At 35.6% G+C, this 15,379-nt stretch overlaps 2 protein-coding genes across 2 annotated transcripts; both read right to left on the reverse strand.

The window, feature by feature from the left end:
- Positions 1–867: 867 nt before the first annotated feature.
- Positions 868–5,058, reverse strand: LOC132613967 (protein RER1A-like). The gene is made up of 3 exons (XM_060328288.1): positions 4,326–5,058; positions 1,356–1,536; positions 868–1,277 (listed from the first exon to the last, which is right to left on the reverse strand). Exons 1-3 carry the CDS (start codon positions 4,745–4,747, stop codon positions 1,182–1,184), a joined length of 699 nt encoding a protein of 232 aa, XP_060184271.1. The 5' UTR covers positions 4,748–5,058; the 3' UTR covers positions 868–1,181.
- Positions 5,059–8,749: 3,691 nt separating this feature from the next.
- On the reverse strand, positions 8,750–10,526 carry LOC132613969 (serine carboxypeptidase-like 18). Its single transcript, XM_060328291.1, has 6 exons — positions 10,375–10,526; positions 10,049–10,194; positions 9,809–9,885; positions 9,442–9,564; positions 9,135–9,237; positions 8,750–8,952 (listed from the first exon to the last, which is right to left on the reverse strand). The coding sequence occupies exons 1-6, from the start codon at positions 10,473–10,475 to the stop codon at positions 8,819–8,821; spliced, it is 684 nt and encodes a 227-aa protein (XP_060184274.1). The 5' UTR covers positions 10,476–10,526; the 3' UTR covers positions 8,750–8,818.
- Positions 10,527–15,379: the final 4,853 nt, after the last annotated feature.

Consider the following 15,379-nt stretch of genomic DNA (forward strand, 5'->3'; position numbering starts at 1 on the left):
CTCTTTGCAGCAAGACAGTAGATTCCTAAGAAACTGATTAAAAAAATAATTTTGGTCAAAATACCTGCCCTCAAATTCTACTCAAAGTACCTGCCCTCAAATTCTACTTCTTAACATCAGAAACATAGTTATTATACAAATAAACATCAATTACTATAGATAATGCAAAGCAATGATTTCTTGGATAATATAGCACCAAATTTTGAAGCTTCATTTTGAAAAGCAACTTGTCCCAAGGCAGCAGGCCTCTTAAATCTTTCTACTATAATCCAGATTCACATAATCTCCAATAAAACAGATCCAAATCACGCGAAGTAATTGGAGTAAACCTAAAATTCAGATTTCTAGTTCAAATAGCCACCTGCATGTGCAGCTGAAATCTAATAATATCATCACATCATATTCAGGAAGTCAAAGGGGAAAACTCACTGCCATTTTTACAGTCACAGTCCCATAGTTAAATATTATAGATATAATACCCCAAAATATTGTAGGAAATGTCTGCCTCGTCAAGCTCATTACACGCACATCTTAATTCATAATTTGATATGAGCACCTCATTTGATCAGCAATCAATCTCTGTCTTTCCAAAACGACAGCACAAATAGAAATTTGGCAGTAGCTTGGAAAAGCAAGTAACACAAAAATGTGAGGTTGTCATATGTCTCTGCCGGGGTCAGTCCCTTTAAGAGTCAGTAACCGTTCTAATAGCTATTTATATTGAAATGCAATTATAAACCCTGTTTTTATGATTTATGATATATAATGATAAAAAAATAAAAAAAAATAAAAGGATTAGATACTACATACATTCATATTCCAGCAGTTTCAGTAATTATGAGGAATAATTATAAAGACCATCAAAACTACAATATATCCATTTAACTATATTTACATGTAGCAATTTCATTATAGTTTCTACGTTGTTTTTTGATGATGTAAGTTGTTATATTCAAAAGCATCAAGCAGATGCAAAAAGCTTTACAAAGAAAGGGTTAAAAACTCCAGACACCGCAAAAAAACTAGTAAGAGCTGGGAGTTTCAAAAATCAAGGCTGCTAAGCCACCGAGAGGGAGCCAATGAAATCTAAGAGGGGGATAACATCATTCGCAGGGGATAGATTGCTCCAACAAAAAAGGATTTCTGCGTTGTTTTTTTCCTATTTCCTACTTCATTTGGTCTTAAACAGAAATAAGCATTCCAGATGCTGCTGCCACATCCTGATGTCCTTTCACAGGTGCTGCTGCCACTTCCTGCTGTCCTTTTCCAGCCACTTTCTGTTACAAGAACAAAAGGAATGTTTTAAATACTCCCACTAAATAAAGGCTGGTCTAACTTAATGATGCTTTCATCACCTGCTCTTTAAGGGTAAATGGGTTGTATTTGTATCTCTTCGACTTGAAAATTACACCAACCATTTTATAACCATATACTAGACACCAGGCAATAAAAACGAGAGGCCAGCAACCTTCAACATCAACTACGGGAAAAAAAGTCATGGTAAATACCAGACAGAGATCTATTGTTGCGGCATACCTGAAGAAAGTAGACAGAAGAGATTAGACATTTTATAACAACACACAAGAGTCATAAGAAAGTAGCAGAAAGGAAAAATAGGTTTCTGTGGAAACATAGATGTAAGATAAAAAAATGACTCTCCTCCTTTCGATTGTTGTGGTTCATGGCAAAAGGGCATCCCACTATAAGGTGTAGATCCACACTATCGACAAACCATGCAATGTTTACTTTTATAAAAGAGCAATGTTTAACGCGTATAGCTCTTTATCCGGAGCGCTTTAGAAGTCACCGAGGACAGTCACTGCATGCACTGAAGCTTTCGCAAGCAACAATAAAGGAAGAGAGATAGGGGGTGTACACGGATATGGCTTGACCTACAAAGGCGTGATTTTGCATCAACCAAAGCATTGGCACACTATAACCGGAAAGGGCATGTGTGCCATCATCTGGTTTGGGGTTCTATACCGGTCCAGGGAAGCCAGAAACAGCCTCTCTACCACCCTAAGTTCTGTGTGTCTATGTACACTCTACCCTCCCCAAACCCCACTTTGTGGGATTTCACTGGGTGTGTTGTTGTTGTTGTTACCGGTCCAGGGAAGATGGTTCTGTGGTGTTTGGCTGGAGGCATCCCTCTTCCCATGACCATTAAATGTGATGGCGAACATGTGGCAGGATTGTAAATCAATATGCTTACTGTCATGTATTTGGGAAATCTACGATGAATATCTTTCAAAATTGTTGTGGTTCTGTGGTGTTTGGCTGGAGGCATCCCTCTTCCCATGACCATTAAATGTGATGGCGAACATGTGGCAGGATTGTAAATCAATATGCTTAATGTCATGTATTTGGGAAATCTACGATGAATATCTTTCAAAATTGTTGTATTTTTTTTTTTTTTGTTCAATAAATCCTATGAAGTGGAGACTCTGTATGAATATGACTTGATTCATATGATGTTATGGTTTGATCAACTCTGAGCTATAATTAACATTTTTCCTTGTCAGCTTAGAAGACAACTTACAAGAATTTGTCTAAAAGATTATCTATTACTGATTTAGAACTACTTGGCAGCAAGTTTCCCATCATTTTGTAAATACTCCCCCCATTACACCAATACACTTTTTTTGACATTAATTACACCAATACACTTTCTTCAAAATGAGTACAATAAAGAAACAGTTAAAATTCTTTTCAAATGATTCAGCATGTGGCCTTTTCTAAGCCAGTTCAGAGCTGTAGCAACAATCAAACTGAAGCTGAAGCTGTTAGATTTGATGTCAAGTGGTGCATTGATAGAGGATTTAACAGTTTTACTGTAGAAATGGACTCTATGGTAATCAATAATATGCTCAACAACAATGAGGTTGGATAAGGAAAAAAAGTCCCGGGATAAGATTTTAGTGCCTCCTTATCCCATGTTTGATTGGCATAAAAATCCGGGATAAGTAATACCGAGATTAGTTATCCCAGGATAAGTTGTTTCCCAACCAAACGAGCCCTAAGTCTAGTATCAGGAATGCTACTGTCCAGTTTGTTCATTGTTACAGGGAAACCAATATGGCAACTGACCTCTTGGCAAAGCTTGCCTCTACTAGTGGAAATGAAACCTTATTCTCCTCTATGCATACCATGCCTCAAGAAGGAAAAGGTTTAATTCAACTAGATAAGTGGCACTTCCCACCATGAGAAGGAGATATGAGAAATGTAACTTCTTTGTAAGCTAACTTGTATAATTTTGCTTAGATTAGAGAAGGATGTTGTATAGGCTTATCTTTCCTCTTACTTGTACTTCTGTGAATGCATAGATTATTAGAGGTTTGGTCCATGTCCCCCTCTAGTATGTGTAACTTTTTTGGATTAATTAGACATGGTAGGGGTCAAGCCTAACCCCCCACACCTATGGGATCACAACCATAAAAAAAAAAAGATTCAGCATGACAGATGTTAATTTAAACATTCCATCAAATCATTCACCCACAACTTGAAAGCCAAAATAATAATGTGACTGTTACACTGTCAGCTAACCGATACAAGTAGTTGTTTTTTTAAGAAGGCAACAGTATAAAACCCTGAATATATGGCCATGCTAAAATAAGCAAAGAAAACGATACCCACTGAACAAGAAGTAACTGGGCATGTTGTTATTGTTGCACACATGCTAGAATGTTCTAACGCGTTAATAAATTACTCTAAAACCTTAACAGGAAAGGGAAGAGACCAATGTGAAAACAACAACTAAAGCAGATTGAATAAATTATTACAACAACATCATACCCAGTGTAATCCCACAACTAGGAGAGGCGGAGCCAGGATTTTGAAACTTGTGGGTTCGGGGTTCTAATTCTTTAAAGTTACTAGGTTCTAAATTAATGATTGTACATATTTGACAAAAATTTAATACAAATATATGGTTCGGATCAAAGTTACTGGGTTCAGCCGAACCCACCGCCCCTCCCCCAGTGGCGGAGCTAGGAATTTCGTTAAGGGTGTTCGAATTCGTATAATCTATATATTAAGGGTGTTCAATATGCAATATATGTCTGTAATATATAATAATTTACATGTCTACACGGTATAATTTTTTGGCGAAGGGTGTTCGGTTGAACCCTTGCCGGGCTGTGGCTCCGCCACTGCCCTGTCCACAAGTGGGGGTCTGGGGGGAGGATAGAGTGTACGCAGACGTTACCTCTAGACCCTCGGCGCTAAGAATATAGCAATAACAAAGCAAGTCAGATGGGAAAAAAGGAAAATAGTGACAGCAACACAACAACAGAAATCAAATAGAAAACAAGTGAGAGGAGTACTACCAGAAGTTAAACTCGGGAAGTTGACGAATGAGAGGGCCTTTGATTGGCAAGACAGGTCCATCATCATCAGGATCAGGTAGTCCATGAGGGGACAGGAATTTACAGAGAATTCCAGAGAAGTGGAACAACACTAAATATGTGCCTGGATAAAATCCTCGAACACAAACCCTAAGACCATAAAGGATAGCCAAGACAGCAGTTACAATCCACCTATACAGGCCATAAGGACTGATTTTATCCAAAAAGTAATGCTGGTAAACACTTGAGATCCTGTAGTAAGGGTATGATACAATACTCCAAGTAACCCCAAGAGCATGAGTAATTGCCAAGTCCGCAGTATCAAAGTAACGCTGGAAAAGGGTTGACACAAGACTCCAAAGCATAGCAATCCAATGCTTCACATCATCAATAAGCTCCTCCATTAATAAACTCAACAATAATAGGGTCTCTCTCTGAAATTGAAATCGGATTATTTAACCTGTAGCCAGAAAAGAGGAGACAAGAATGTTTTTGGCCTTTGCATTCACATAATATAATATAATGACTTATGACCTCCTTTCCTTGAATCCTATTCTAATAAGGATAGGAGTATAAATCATATATTACCTTAATTACAATTATATACTATAAATTATAATCATGGTGATGAACCCGCTTCCACCGGAGGTATATAAAAGGTGGATATTACTTTATTGAACTTCTTAGACATGAGAAGCTTAGCTAAATGGTCAAGGGGCCTTAAGTTCCCCTAATGGTCTTGGGTTCGATTCTTGGTCAATGCCATGTTCTCTCTTTTTGCTTCGAGTAGAGCCCTCGAAGCCTTTTTGATGCTGTATAGAGTCTATGATGGGGTATAATTTAGGCCAGGAACTTTTTAAATATTTGAATTATAGCTTGGACTTAGAATTTTATTTTTAAAATTTATGGATTTTGGATTGGATATAGATTTAGTACTATGGATTTTTGGATATCCGAAAATTCAAAATTTTTATACTCTTTCTGTTTCAATTTATGTGAAATCATTTGACTGGGCACGACATTTAAGAAAGAGTGAATTCTTTTGAAACTTGTGGTTCAAAATAAGTCTTGAATATTTGTGTGGCTGTAAATCATTTCATAAAGTGAATTTGTTTCCAAATTAGGAAAGATGTCATTCATTTTGGTACGGACTAAAAAGAAAATAGATTCACATAAATTGAAGCAGAGGGAGTACCTTTTATCTAGACCTACGTATATCATGTGCCCAGTACTAATAAGTCTAATTTCTAAAGGTCCAATTGATTAGTACCTAAGGCCCTACCCATTAAAATATTAAATATAATATACAATTCTCTATTAAATCAAATATAATATAGGGTTTTCTTACTTCTCGAGTCTCAAAAGTCTCACGTTAGTGTCACCCACGACAGAGTTTTTTGTTTGTTTTTTTTCAGGTGGCTACTTAGATTTTATTTTGTTCATTTCCACTTTTCCAGAATGCTTTTATTTGGTATGAATTTACTATGTTGGACATGACTTGAATTTGTTAATCCTAATTTGAACTGGAAGGAATTTTTTACAGAGCAATTAAGATTTTAGATTTACTTCTGTGGAACTAACACATGAATTTCGTAGGAGTGGTCGTTCGGTTTTTCGGTTCGGTTTTATCAAACTTCAGTTTGGCTATTTCGGGTTCGATTTTTTGAAGGTGGACATCGAACACCGAACCAAACTAGTTTGGTTCGGTTCTTTCGGTTTCGATTTTTTAAAGTTCGGTTCGGTTCGGTTTCGATTTTTTCAATTTGATTTTTTTGATATGATATTAGAAGCGATTCCCTTGACACTAATTCATAATCTCAAAAGCAATAAAACATAAAATTGATAAATTGAAATCAAAATTAAACAAACAGGATATACAAGAATAGAAAACTATAACCATGGTATAGGATTACTAGACGTTATATACATACCGTAAGAATAATTAAAAAACACATAACGGACATACATTAATCCTAAAGACACATCCTAGTTGCCTTCCTTAACGTTAGGGGTGTTCATGGTTCGGTTTGAGTCGGTTATTGATTAAAACCATAACCAAACCAATTTAGTCGGTTTTTAAATATCTAAAACCATAACCAAACCAAATAAAATAATAACCACCGGTTTGGTTATTGTCGGGTTGGTTCGGTTTTTCGGTTTATGACTAGCAACCATGAGACTTATCAGTAAAACATTAAAAAGTTGAAAGAGACATGTCTTTTTTTTTATTCAAACGATAACTTTTATTTATAGTTTAAGGTTGAACGATATACATCATGGAAACATTTTCACTATTAGTGATAGTGTAGTACTCAAGTTACTCAAAGTTGCTAAACTATTACATATAGAGCTAAAAACTAACTTAGTAGTGGCTGCACCATTTTTGTCATCTTAATACACATACCAAGAAATAAAGTAGAGCATAGGTGCTTTTAGTTGTTGTTACAAACATATATATTAATTAAACATAAAGACTATCTAAAATTAAAATGAAAATATATGAAATAAAAAAACTCTGTGTAATGATCCCAAACTTTGGGGCAATACTTGCATTTTGCCTTCAATTCTCCCATTTTATTAAAAAACCTGTGTGTAATGATCTCAAACTTCAGATGTTTGCCCACGAAAGAAGTATTAGGGCATTACCATGTGCTTGAGTTGCAGCAAATGCTGATGTTACTGAAGTATCTTCTATAGGAACCTCCAAATCTACAACCTCTGTCCTTTTCATATGAAAAATATTAGAAGTTTCGGACCCATTCAGACAAGAAAAAAGAAAAGTATAAATTCGGAAAAAAGAAGAAGAAACAACCTAAAATCAAATGGCTGACAAAGAAAGGCTAAAAATTTAAGTTAAAGACATTAGACTCTAACGTGAGCTTCTGTTAGTAGGCTTGCACTTAACACTTAAAGAGTTAAACGACTTAAAGACATGGGCTTTGACATATTCTTAAAAACATGGGCCTTAAACAATCATATGAAATAAGTAGACCAAAAATCAAATTAATGATTAAAAGGTATAAAATATTTATAATTATTTATGAAAAACTAATATTATACATATAAATAATTATAAAATTTATGTATATAATTTATCGGTTTGGTTCGGTTATTTATTCGGTTATTTTTTAATAGAACCATAACCAAACCAAATATTATTGGTTTTTAAAATTTAAAACCAAATCAAACCAAACCAAACCAAATGTCGGTTTTTTTATTCGGTTTGGTTTAATTTTCGGTTTGGTTTTGGTTTTAACCAAAATCGTGAACAGCCCTACTTAACGTATTTTGATTTTCTCAACTGAAGTAGAAATTTAGGGATACAAATGCAAAAGAGGACTTGTTACAATTGGATTTTTTTGACTTTAAACTTAATGGGCCTGAACTATTTTAATTTTTTTGAGTAATGTATTAAATTTCGGTGTGTGTTCGATTTTTCGGTTCGGTTTTATCAAACTTCGGTTCGGCTATTTCGGTTTCTGTTTTTTGAAGGTGGACACCAAACACCCAACCAAACTAGTTCGGTTCGGTTTGTTGAAGTTTCGGTTCGGTTTTTCGGTTTTTCGGTTTTTGGTATTTATGCCCAGCCCTAGAATTTCGTTCCTAATAAGTTTGCCTTAGTCTCAAGAGTCAAATCCGAAAATTTGAAATATCCAAACCGAATAATCCGAAACCGAACTTAAAATATCCAAACCAAAAATTTCATATCCAATCCGATGGCCCAAACGCCCACCCAATTATAGACCATTGGGCTGCACTTAAATTCACCATTTTATGCCAATTCTATTTGTATGTGCGAGCTTTTGGTTGATTAATTGTAATGGATTCTACTGAGAATTTTTATAACGTAATTAATTAACCTGAAAAGAAAAAACAATAAAATTTCAAGCTGAAACACAAAATACGTTTGACCAATTTAAGTGGCACAGTTCGAATTTCGTGATTTAAACAAGTCTTTTTTAACCGTAATTTTTTTATGTATCTTTTAAATATTTTAAATTGTACTTTCATTCGTATATTCTCTACCTTTTTTCAAAATTATGAATAACATTTTGATTCTTATTATTTTGTTCCTCTTTCTCTCTCATTCATAAATCATACAGTATTAATTTCTTTCTCATTCAAGAATCTTGACGATTTTAAATGGTATATTATGATTGGAAGAGGCGCTAATGCGGAAGAAAAAGACATAAAAACTTCAAAATAAAGCAAAAACTTTTGGTCTAATTTTACCGGCATTGTTTAAAAATCTCATTCTTCACCTTAAAACCTAGCGGAACTCCAGTTTAGAGCTAATTTTTAACAATCATAAAAGTTGAGGGATAAATCTGGACGTCTTTTCTCGAAAAGAGTAAGTCTAGACACGTGAAATTCACCCATTTTAACTAGAGCTCCATTAATATCAAGTGAACAGATACAAGATGAATTACTGACGTGAAGGTATTTATTGACTAAAAGGCTAACGGAGGATAAAGTTAAGTAATTGAGGATACTACAGAAGCAAATTTAAACCCTTTCTCTTTTCCATTTAGGAGATACATTGTTACATGAAAGGAAAGGGATAATAAAACCTTAAGGTTGATTAATGGCTTGTTGCCTGCTTCATTTCCTGCATTTTCATATCACTTTGTAAGTCATTTTCTGAAAAATATTTTCCGAAAAAATGACCTGGAATTTCCAGAGTTTGGCTGAAAAATATTTTTTGGATAATAAATATTTATTAATAATATTACGAAACGACGTAGTGTTTAATAATAAAAAAAAGTTGAGTAATATTATATTGGGCCTTACCATCTGATATTAGTTGAACAATAACTGGCACTATAATGCCTGCATATGAGTCCCCAGAAACATAGAAAGGGTTCGAAATAAATTCTGCATGATCATTGAACCACTGCAAAATGAATTATGAGTTAGTTTAATTACATTCATGTTATAATATTATCAAAACACATACATATTAGGGATTTAAAATTATTTTTCTTATCAGTAGAATAATTTACCTGTAATTACCTTATCGGTGATGACAGTATTGTGTGAATATACTTACAAATTGAATTACGCCAATATTCTTGGAACAATAATAAAAAATATGTACCTTTAGTAGAAACTCATAGACATAATTGCATGCTTGTATATCAGTACACTTGGATGATGTTGAAGTTGTTGCATAAGAGAATCCAGTATTTACTGGCTGGTCCAAGAAAATTATGCTTGCAAACTACAAAATTTAATTAAGGAATACATTTATTTCATGATCTAATCTTAAGCATAAGAGGGGGGAAGAAAAAAAAAAATACACCAGCCGTTCATATTTACTTATTGTAACAGATAACATTTTATTTCAAGATTACAAAAAACATATTTTAAGAAGCTTAATATTATTCAATTGACATGACAATATAATTTTTTATACTGATAATTATATAACTTAAACTCGAGAATTAAAAGTCCATTGGTGTTACCTTTGTCAAAGAATATGGAGTTGAAACGAGAATCGGTAGGCTTCCATTGAATGTTTTTTGGGCAAAAGACAATGGACCTACAAAACAGAATTCATCGGTGTATTTTAATCTGTTAAATATATACATTAATATTGAAGTAATGATAAAAAATTGCATCCGCCAGCCACATGCTCACATAATAATGTAATTTTTTGTTAACTATCAATCAATATATAGAAATTAAATCCCTTTAATACTTACCAACTTCATAAGCCAGCCCTGTGAAGGATGAGCAACCAGGCCCTCCCGATAGCCATAACAGGATCGGGTCTTTTTTCGGGTCGGATTCTGACATAACGAAGTAATAGAATAGTTGCACTTCCTTGGATTTGCCAAGTCCAATATATCTAGCAATCATATCACTTATAAGGTAATTATGTATGTACTCTATACATAATAAGCATTATAAGCTAATAATGAAATTGTTACTCGCAAGTCAAATTATACTAATATAGTATCGGAAAAAACTGCAGAGTCAATATATATAACTTAAACCGATAGATTATTATAGAGAAAAGAAAACTTACCCGGTCTCAAGATAGAAAGGAAGAGGGCCATCAAAACCAGGAAGAAACTCAACAGTTGAACGATGCTGAGGAACACATTGTACATAATATCGCAGAATCATAGTGAGAAGAAGAACATGATAAAATGATAGCGGAAAATGAAAGGACCATATTTGTTTCATTTTCAAACAAAATTGATAATGAATATGGCTCGTACATGTGTCATAATTTATACTAGTATATATAATATGTATGTATGTATATATATATATATACACACACTCTCATAAGTATGGGTCTAGATATGGATAAGTATGGGTCTATGGAACGATAAAGGGTATATATACATAATTTAAAAATATAATTTAAACTATTAGTAATAAGTGAAGGTTGTTTGGTGCGAGGCAGCGCTGCTTCGAGTTATGAATCTGCATTTGCTTCTAGTCTGATATCAATCATGAAAACTAGTTGAAGAATGTAGTGAACAGGGAAGGTGCTCAAAATCAACCATATAAGTAACAAAATTTATTTGTACCTAGCTAGTTAAATAAGCATCTTCCTGGAGTCAAAGTACAAGAAAGGACTTATATTGTTGTCTTATTACAGGACACAAGCACTATTTCACATTTGTGAACATAATCAATAATAAATGAATTAAGAATTAGTTATATATATATATATATATATATATATATCTTCATTATATTGGAGAACAAATATTATTTTAGTGCCAAGATAACATATTAATTTCAGTGCCGTTGGATGCTTACATAGAGTAATAACTAGAGGGAGAATGCACGGGCTCTAACATTTTACATTTTTAAATGGTAGTTAATGTTTAGATGCTTCGCATAGTCCCGCAGTGATGAAGGGTAGCAACAAAGAATTAAAAAAAGGAACAAAATGGTAGCACACGGCAAAACATAATGCAGTAGATAAAATTGCATAGATTATAGCCTTATATCCGTATGATGCTAGCAAATGCCAGAGTAAAATGCTTGATATGTGTGTAGCAGAAATTAGAGTAACAAGCACTCATCATTGCATCAAGTATCCTACTTAAAGAATTAAGGAGTATATATCTAGATGATAGGAATGTCAAATCAGATTTAAAATATATTTTCAGTATCAGCCATATACTAATTCCAACAATCAATTAGGGAGAGAACCTTCAAAATTAATATGCTTACTGAAGACACAACAAAAAAACTATATACATTTGCAGAAGTATGTCTAATATGTTTGCACTGGAGACCACCTTCATGGGCATTCCACATATCAAATAAAAAATAACACCAAAAATGACTAATAAAAGGGCAGAGGGGCTTAAAGGGGTTGATGTTCTTTCTAGTTTTGATGCAAAAAGTTTGATGTTGTGAACATGTGGCCTTAAGCTTTTAATAGTGCGACAAAGTTATTAGGTACTTATTATCACTTTTACAATCTCTTTGGCTTCACTAGCTGTCGTGGAACAATAGTAAAGTTGTCTCTGTGTTACCTATAGATCACATGTTCGAGCGGGGGAATCAACCACTGCCTACATCACACACTTGGGGGCGGCCGTTCGCGGACCTTGCATGAACATGGGATGCTTCGTGAACCGAACTATCCTTTTATTAGACGACGCATACCATGGTGGTTGGGATTATATTTAACTGGACAACTGTCCAAATTTTCTTCTCTTTATTTAGATGGTGTTGGTGTCTGGCCTGTTTGATGGTTGGGATAGCGAACATGAGAGTATATCACGTTTATTTCATCTTAATATAGTCCTCTATTACTTCGCATGTTAATATATCTTCTTTACTTCGCCTGTCTAGACTCTTAAGGCCTATTTCTGACTTTATTTTTCTTTCTTCAAACAGTTGGATTATGAAACGCGAGTCATGTTAAAGAATTTACCCGACACTACTACAAATGATGTTCTTAAGTCTCATTCCGAGGTATGTTCTTTTTACAGTTGCAATATCCATTCATCTCTTGTGCAAAAGAATTAGCGTTTTCAGAGTAATATAGTGGTGTAAAATTTCTCTGCTTACTGAGGTAACCTTTATTGTAAGATCTCTGTTATTTAGACTTATCATGTGGTTCCTACAGCCCACAAAATCATAGCACATCAGGCACGCGTGCGCAGCTTATCTGATCAGCCTCAGCAGCTGGTTGACATGGTGAAGCAACGATCTCTTGCTGCATCAGAACTATCAAAATCATCAGCTTTTATTCGAAGTTGTGACCAAGAGCAGCAGCATAGTCAATTCGCCAATTTTTCGTGGGATTTTCAACAAGAGGCATTACAATCAGGAAGCACTGAAAGTACAAAGTCGAAGAAGTTCTTGATTTCCGTTGCATATCAAGTGGTGGAGAAACTGTGGCTCCCTTATCAGACAGATCTGCTAATGATTTTACACAATCCGTGCATAACTTTTCTGGTGTAAAAATATCGGAACCTGATCAGAACACTGATCACTTCTCAACTGATAAACAGCTCGAATTGCACATTTCAGCTTAGCAGATGGATGCCGAGAACCTTGTTATTGCTGATAAACATACAGCTGAACATAACTTCAAACTAATAACTAACTTTGTGCCACGACCAAAAGCAGAGTCAGCTACACCCATCAAGATGATAGAGGGACCTGTCGTGAATGATAAACTTAGACTGTTGCAGTTCTGGATGACTCACTACAGCTAGTGATTACTCAATACAGTCAAGAACCTAAAGACCCATGAAGTTCACTTTATCCGGAGTATACTGTTCCATCAAACCAGAATATCAAAATTTTCATCAGTTCAATCGCCAAATCCTCCCGAGTTCAGTAGTTTCCAGTCGAAACAGTTGAGAAAACAAAAGACAGTAGCAAACATCTTCCCTGCTGAGGAACGTGATACTTCTACAAAGCTAGACTTAGTTGATTAACGTCCGTGGCAGATACAGAGGGGAAACACAAATAATGGTCTGAGCATCCAGTCCATTGTTGACCAATTTGAGTCTTCGAGCAATTAAAGAATTAGAGTTACATTTTTTCCAACGACCAGTACAACATGGAAACTGGACTCCTGCTTTGCCAGCAATGTCGGTCAACCAGAACCAAAACCAAATACCTTCAAACTAGAAAATATGGCGTCTAGGAAAACTGAATGCAGCCAGGCAGATGCCGCAGCAGATATTTCGAGAAACAACAAAGATACTCCAGGATTGATTGATTACGGGTGCAAGTTAACTTGCTCAGGGACATAGAGCAGAATGGATTCACCTTATCCACAGCATGCAATAATGAGGCGAACAACATTGAATCACAAGCTAGGTCAATACACACCATCCTGGAGCTCTTATGCAAACTTGGAGAAGACGCCCAGTAAATTTTTGAAGAATAGTAATCACATGAAACAACTGAGGAGAAGCTTTTCCAGCTCTACAGATTGCAGCAGACGAGACCTTACAGTAGTGACAAAGATGATTCCTTGCCAAGGAAGATTCGAACCGAGACGCAGTATTCACATGAAACAAGCAAGAAGAATTATATCCTCGGAGAGATAGTAGTCAACGATTACACGATCAGCTCACCCTTCAGCAGCAGTGAGGGGAATTGGTAATGAAAGAGCTCATGAAATAATTTCTACAAGTAAAAGCAAGGGAGAGAGATCCTCGTCACTCGATCATTCAGGGTATGACAATCTTGAAGAGCAATCTTACTACTCAGCAGATTCTTCATCAATGAGGTTAAGTCCTACATGCGTATACAAGTCTGCTAACTTGAAACAATCAAGGAAACATAACGGAAGGTGGAAGAAGTTAAAAGACAAGCTAGCAATACTTTTTCACCATCATTATCACCACCACCATCACCATCAAGGTAAGGATGATAAAGGTGAGGAGAGAAAAACAACTTTGTCGAGGCCGAGAGGAAAAAGGTTTCATGGCCCCTATTCTACAATCAAGGATGAAACATTTGGAGAAAAGGCTTTGGAGAAGTTTGGGAAGTCAGCCATCGACAAAAGCTGGAAAAAAGCAGAAGGCGGACCAGATTTCACACCCTCACACAGGGGCTGATGCAACGTATCCAGCATTCAAAGAAGTCGAAACATAGCAGCGGTAGACCAGTAGACAAAGAACAACATAGCAATAAGGAGATGTTGAACAAATTTCATTGGCGGCAACCTATGTTGCTCGGACTCGGGTGCGGGTGTCGGATACGGGTATGGATCTAGAGGTCGGACTCGGCATGATCTAAATTTTAAGATTCGTGGGTACGGATCCGGGTACGGATACGGGTGCGGGGATTCGGCAAAAATAATTCAAAATTCTAATAATATAGCTACAAGAATATGCCTAGATTATGAGAGCTTTTTGTGGAAGCACCTACATGTAGTTTGTACCAGACATGTGATTCAATCTTCCATTCTACTAGGTGCTAGACTGCGTGCTCCGAGAAACTAGTTAAATTTTCTACATAATATTGAAGGTATGCCATCTCATGTCTTCAAATCTCTACTTTTTGTTATCTTGAGAAATCATAATCTCAAATTTTTTCTTTAATTTGGTCATGAATTTCGGTCAAAGTATCCGATCTCTATTGACCGGATCCGACACGAATTCCGTACCCAAACCCGTGTCGTGTCGTGTCGGACACGGGTACGGCGGCAAAAGTGAAGGGTCCGAGCAACATAGGCGGCAACTACTAAGGCATCACAGAGGTATGAATAAATCATCTACCATGATAGGATCTGGCAATAAGAAAGAACATTTAAAAGCTCCCAAGATGAAGTGAGGCACCTGAATTTGCCATTTTGTTCACTTATGAATAAGAGTACAAGTTATTGACCTCACCAACAGGAGATGCTGGAGATTCAAAGTGCCGACTACTGCAGGCTGTTTTTGCCTCCTCTCTTTCTCAAAGGCAGTAAAGCAGCAAAAGCATCCCAGATCCATATAATCAAAATCACATAAATGCATGTAATTATATGAATGCACAGGATACGCTCCACTGGTAAATGAGTCTAATTCTCTTTGCGTTCCTAAGAAACT

Source organism: Lycium barbarum, chromosome 10 (assembly GCF_019175385.1).
Source record: "Lycium barbarum isolate Lr01 chromosome 10, ASM1917538v2, whole genome shotgun sequence".
NCBI classification, from domain to species: domain Eukaryota; kingdom Viridiplantae; phylum Streptophyta; class Magnoliopsida; order Solanales; family Solanaceae; genus Lycium; species Lycium barbarum.

Excerpts from the sequence above, each read along its gene's own strand:
- LOC132613967 (XM_060328288.1), bottom strand. The coding sequence starts at position 4,747 with ATGGAGGAGCTTATTGATGATGTGAAGCATTGGATTGCTATGCTTTGG. Across the intron at positions 1,537-4,325 it reads CTTCCCGAGTTTAACTTCTG|GTATGCCGCAACAATAGATC; the intron begins GTAGTACTCCTC and ends TACTTTCTTCAG. Across the intron at positions 1,278-1,355 it reads CATTTACCCTTAAAGAGCAG|AAAGTGGCTGGAAAAGGACA; the intron begins GTGATGAAAGCA and ends TTCTTGTAACAG.
- LOC132613969 (XM_060328291.1), bottom strand. The coding sequence starts at position 10,475 with ATGATTCTGCGATATTATGTACAATGTGTTCCTCAGCATCGTTCAACT. Across the intron at positions 9,238-9,441 it reads TCTATGAGTTTCTACTAAAG|TGGTTCAATGATCATGCAGA; the intron begins GTACATATTTTT and ends TTCATTTTGCAG. Across the intron at positions 8,953-9,134 it reads TGTTCAACTAATATCAGATG|GAAATGAAGCAGGCAACAAG; the intron begins GTAAGGCCCAAT and ends ATGAAAATGCAG.